General features: G+C 45.0%; 1 protein-coding gene across 4 annotated transcripts in view; it reads left to right on the top strand.

Moving 5' to 3' along the window:
- The window catches only part of LOC123033509 (zinc finger protein 420-like), a 6,972-nt gene extending 3,186 nt beyond the window's left edge, over window positions 1–3,786 (top strand). The window contains exons 2-3 of one of the 4 annotated variants that reach the window (XM_044450127.1): window positions 12–1,872; window positions 3,643–3,786. In XM_044450127.1, coding sequence (XP_044306062.1) covers window positions 12–1,576 — 1,565 coding nt within the window. In that variant the 3' untranslated portion in view covers window positions 1,577–1,872; window positions 3,643–3,786. Of the gene's footprint in view, window positions 1–5 lie in introns of all 4 variants that reach the window. The other 3 variants (XM_044450124.1, XM_044450125.1, XM_044450126.1) reach the window with 3 other exon arrangements.
- The last annotated feature ends 2,222 nt before the right edge of the window (window positions 3,787–6,008 follow it).

The raw sequence follows: 6,008 nt of genomic DNA, 5'->3' as shown, positions 1-6,008 counted from the left end.
GGAATGTGGAAAGTCCTTCAGTCAGAGTGGAAGTCTTAGAAAGCATCGAAGAACCCACACTGGAGAGAAGCTATACCCATGCATGGAATGTGGAAAGACCTTTGGTCAGAGTGGAACTCTTAGAAAGCATCAAAGAACGCATACTGGAGAGAAGCCATTCAAATGCACGGAATGTGGAAGGGCCTTTAGTGCGAGTGGAGATCTTACTCAACATCACAGGACCCACACTGGAGAAAAACCATACACATGCATGAAATGTGGAAAGAGCTTCACTTCTGGTGGAAATCTTATAAGGCATCAAAGAACCCACACTGGAGAGAAGCCATTCAAATGCACGGAATGTGGAAGGGCCTTCAGTAGGAGTAGAGATCTTACTCAACATCACAGGACCCACACAGGAGAGAAACCATACACATGCATGGAATGTGGAAAAAGCTTCAGTTGGAGTGGAGAGCTTACTCAACATAACAGGACCCACACTGGAGAGAAACCATACAAATGCATGCAATGTGGAAAGAGCTTCACTTCTGGTGCACCTCTTATAAGGCATCAAAGAACCCACACTGGAGAGAAGCCCTTCAAATGCATGGAATGTGGAAAGGCCTTCAGTGGGAGTGGGCATCTCATAAGGCATCAAAGAACCCACACTGGAGAGAAGCCATACACATGCATGGAATGTGGAAAAGCCTTCAGTGGGAGTGGAGAGCTTACTCAACATCACAGGACCCACACTGGAGAGAAGCCATACACATGCATGGAATGTGGAATGAGTTTCACTTGTGGTGGAAATCTTAAAAGCCATCAAAGAACCCACACTGGAGAGAAGCCATTCAAATGCATGGAATGTGGAAAGGCCTTCAGTGGGAGTGCAGGTCGTAGTCATCATCGAAGGACCCACACAGGGGAGAAGCCACACACATGCATGGAATGTGGAAAGAGCTTCAGTTGGAGGGAATATCTTATGCTGCATCAAAGAACCCACACTGGGGAGAAGCCATACACATGCATGGAATGTGGAAAGAGCTTCAGTTGGAGGGGCTATCTTAAACTGCATCAAAGAACCCACACTGGGGAGAAGCCGTACACATGCATGGAATGTGGAAAGAGCTTCATTCATAGTGGAAGTCTTAGAAAGCATCGAAGAACCCACAATGGGGAGAAGCCATACACATGCATGGAATGTGGAAAGACCTTCAGTCAGAGTGGGCATCTCACAAGGCATCAAAAAACCCACACTGGAGAGAAGCCATACAAATGCACGGAATGTGGAAAGGCCTTCAGTGTAAGTGGAGACCTTACTCAACATCACAGGATTCACACCAGGCAGAAGCCATACACGTGCATGGAATGTGGAAAGAGCTTCAGTTGGAGGGGATGTCTTACACTGCATCAAAGAACCCACACGGGGGAGAAGCCGTACACATGCATGGAATGTGGAAAGACCTTCAGTCAGAGTGGACATCTCATAAGGCATCAAAAAACCCACACTGGGGAGAAGCCATACAAATGCACAGAATGTGGAAAGATCTTCAGTCAGAGTGGACATCTCCTAAGGCATCAAAAAACCCACATTTGAGGTTTCCAGTTTGGCGTCGTGGCGGCATGGCTGTGAGGAGTGGGGGCTCCTGCTATCACGCTAGTATTTGTAAGACAGAGAGCTGTGGGAGGCTCATCTAAGACCTGTCGGGGCGAAGAATAGATTGTCTGCGCACTCTTGTAATTGTGCGTTGTAGCGGCTCCGCATTTATTGGGAGAGATTTCGGCTTTTCTCAATCAGACAACACAGAGGGGGGAATAACAGCTCCCTACTAGCCATTGACATCCGTGAGAATTGCATAGAAGAATTAGCTGGAAGTTCATCGGACCTGCTGGGTGAGCATTTTTATCTTCTTTTTCTTCTATACTACCCTTGAAGAGCAGCAACAGGTTCTAATTTGGCATAAAGAAGAAAGGGGAAGCCCTATGATGGAGGGAGGAATTCTTCCTTCCCTCACGGAGTTTTAAGCGGTGACTGATCTGGGGGAGAGGAACTGAGGCTCTTTTGGAAAGGTTGGGGCTGGAGGGAAGGACCATTTTTTCCCTCACCTCCCCAAGTGTGAAGAATCAGAATAAATAATTACTGTAGAATAACGTGATAGAAGATAAAGTTTGCTTTGATCCGCCATTTTTCTTTCTTTTTCTTGGACTCTTCCCAGAAGCAATTGGACTCTTGTCAAAGCAACTTTCATACCAAAATATCACCTCGTGATGCCATTTTTTTTTTTTGCCTTTTAAAGAAAAATAGCCCTTTGCTGCTACCCTGTGGCTATTTGGATTTATAGCAAGTATTTTTATTCTCTATTCCTATGTTGCTATCTTGTAATTTTTGGTAAAATTTATTACCACTATCGAAAAGGCATCTACATCAGCTCTTCAATTAATCAGGCCAAAGTGGCAGATGTTGGAAAATATCAAAAAGAGCTACAAATGATGCTTCTGGCAATACAGACATCCTTAACAGCTGGGGAGACATCCCAAGAGGCGATGTTAATTCAACAGGAAAACATTTCAATTGAACAAAGAGAATGTCTCGATAAACTGGATAATTCTATTAAGGAGGTTTTGATGGTCGTTCAATTTAAAACTGAACAGAATACACAAAAAATGCAACAAGCATATGAAAAACTTGAAAGAGTGGATAAAGAAATACAATGAATAAAGCCAATAAACCAGTTATCATGGGATTCGCTTGTTATACTAGAGAGGGAGAAGGTATCCAAATGTTTGAGAGAGACTGTGTTTGGGTGGCTATCGACAGAAGGAACATCTCTTACCTGGAACGTTACAAGACACAAACCGGACTCGATTGTTAAGGCACAAGAGTTGAATGAAAAATTTAGAAGTATGTCTGAAGAGGAAGAATTGGGTGCCTCAAAAGAAGGAGGGATAGGTGCCGAACTAACTACATGTCATTCTGAGAGGAGAAATAGTGAATACTGATTTGCAACAAGAAGCACAGACACTGGAAATGGATACTGATTTATAACAAGCACTCCAAATACTGAAAACAGAGGAAGAAAAGGAATTATTTAAATGGGTTGGCACATTTCTGTGTGGTATGAGAAGGCTAAGTTACATGATTTTTTATTTTTTTGAAGTTACTATACTAGAAAACCATTAATGTTGGTGTAGGAAAAGTTATACTAAGATGTTTTTTTCACCCATGGAAGCTTCTCTGTATCCAAATGCATTGAATGTTGAAGGGATTATTAGATATGATGTACATTTTGAATAAAGATGGAGGATTGAAATTGAGCTAAGAAATACAAGAACAAGGAGTTGGTATCTTTTGGTGACATAAGGTGCAGATACAATCAAGATATGTTAAAGGTTGTAAAGAGTGGGGATTTCTAAGGAGTTAATAGTATTTGACTAATTGATGCTTAAATTAGATGAAATATTAGCAACTTTGTATAAAGAAAGCTTGCGTAAGATGTGTTATAGGTGTCAGTTGTCACCAAATAGATTAGCCAAGAAGTTTTTAAAGATGTCAAATGGATGTTGGATATGTAAACATAAATTGGGTATTTTTTATTATATATGGTAGAGGAAGTGGTACAAAAGTTCTTAGTTTCTTAAACCTGACATTTCTTTTTTTATTAGGCATTATACTGGGACATTAGTAAATAAGAAATGTATCTGATTTTACATGAAATCATTGCGGTGAGGAGTATATTTGCGTAATACTGGAACAATGAGGAATTACCCATCGATGAATTGATTAAAAGATCCTGGATTGTGCAGAAATGGTCAGACTGAATTTATCATTGAAGGAGAAAGAAGATACTGACTTCTATCAAACTAGGGAATTTTTTCTTTTATTATTGGCTAGAGAAATGGGACTTTGCATAGGCTTAAACATGTTTTTTGGACTTGGCTTAGATTTAAATATGTTTTTTAAGTTATCATAAATGGATTTGAATATGACTAAGGAATGTTTTAAAAAAATGAGTAGGGGGCTGACCCAGTACGTCTGATGTATAAGATGATTGATGTTTTTAGTGTTAGTTTAAAATTTTAATAAATCTTTTTAAACACAACCCATACTGGAGAGAAGCCATACAAATGCACGGAATGTGGAAAGGCCTTCAGTCGGAGTGCAGCCCTCACTCAACATCAAAGAACCCAAATGGGGAAGAGGCTCTGCAGAAACATGTCGTGAGCAAGGAAGGAATCTTGAGGGTAGGCTGTGTGATGAAAATGTCAGCCCATTACACTTTCACTCTGAAAATGTCAGCTGCCATTCTGGTCACAGTGGGGAATGGAAGCGAAGGTAGAATTTCTGGGTCTTATTCCGCTTGTACAGTTCTCTGTAGCAACTGCACTAGCAACACCGTCTCATGTTCTGGTTGTCCCAGCTAAGGTGCAACACGGTTGGAGAAAGTACCAGGAAGAGTCACAAAAACAACAAACCAGTTTCAGGCTGGACATCAGGAAAGGCTTCCTCACTGTTAGAGCAATACTGCAGTGGAACCAGCTGCCTGGGGAGGCGGTGGGGTCTCCCACACTAGAGGCATTCAGGGAGAATCTGGCAGGCACCTGAATGGGATGGTGTAACTTGGTGTCTTGCAACAGGAGGGTGTTGGCCCTGATGGCCTTCATTGCCCCTTACAGCCCCAATAGGCTAGGATTCTTCCTCCCCCCTATGACTTGAACCGGGGATCAGCCCCTGAACCCCGTTGGTGGAATGCTTAGGGCAGATCAAAGGACTCATTTCTGCACACAGCGTATTGCTTAACTGCAGGATTTGCTGCCATGGGAAATAGTAATGCCCTCAATTGAGATGGCTTTAGGCAGGAATGGAGCAGGTTCCAGGAAGTACCAACCACTAGGACAGGGCCCTGGGTGCCTGGCCTGGATGGATTTCAGGGTCAGGTGGGCCATCGGGAGGTACGGTGGAGCTGGTTCAGCAAAGAAGCATGCGCAGGAGTCTTAAGATCCATTCTGGATTTGACAGGAAACCTGTTGAGTCCAGCATTTTCTTTGAAAGGGATGAAGTCCCCCAAGATACTCCGATCAGGAAAGTAGCTACAAGCGCTGTGACAGAGCCACTCTCGAATGGATCCAGAAGTGGCCACTGCATTGGCCCAATGGGGTTCTCAGTGGCATCAAATCAGGCTGTGGACCCCAAGGATGACTTCCAAACCATGTGGGGAACTGGTCCCCCCCCACTCGGCATTGGTAAGGCCTCCTTGTGAGTAGCCTGCCCATTTCTGGGCACAGAGATCAGGAAAGAGGGGCTGTCAGGCGGAAGAGGGCCTGGACCCCTTCCCGGCATCTGGGACTGCAGGACCTGGGATGAGGGGCTCCAGGGGCAGGAAGCCAGATTCCGGGCAGGCGTCAGCTGGGCTGGCCACACGCCCAACCCGAGTGACCACGGAAGCTGTGCCCTCGCGTGGTGGTGGCACTGCCACCCTGGAGGCACTGGAGAGGCTGCTGGGCAGCCATCTGGGAGGGAAGACTGGCTGGGAGCCTCGTGCTGAGCAGGGACTTGGGCGCCCTTCCCCTCCTGGCCGCTTCCAACTCACCAGTGACCGCTGAGGCATTGAAGGTGATCGGCACACAGTTTCCCGGGCCGTTCCTTAGCAGGGGCAGGACAAGGGGACTCCCACCCTGAGGGCAGAATCCCACTCCTCTCAGTCAGGATAACACCTGCCCCCACCTGGCTGGGGATTATCCGGGAGAGAATCCAAATGTCCCCTATATTAGGATTGTAATCAGAAAAACAATTCTTACCATCCCGCCTCATTGCCCTGCCATAAACACCTCAAAAGAGGCCTCAGTGTCTGGTGGTGGAGACCAGAGGACCCCACTCCGTTAGTGGGTAACTGTCAAAGTGCAATCCCTGTGCTTTACAGGCTTGCTAAAGTGCCTCCCTAACCCTGTAAGTTCACACATGCAACCTTTTTGTTTACTTAACTTGGCCAGCCTGTTAAAGGCAACTTTAATTTAGAAGGCCTGTCAAAGGC

This window comes from Varanus komodoensis, unplaced genomic scaffold, assembly GCF_004798865.1.
Source record: "Varanus komodoensis strain SLA01 unplaced genomic scaffold, ASM479886v1 scaffold627, whole genome shotgun sequence".
Taxonomy (NCBI): Eukaryota; Metazoa; Chordata; class Lepidosauria; order Squamata; family Varanidae; genus Varanus; species Varanus komodoensis.
The sequence above is the reverse complement of the archived record's forward strand: the minus strand, read 5'-3'. Positions and strand labels throughout refer to the sequence as shown.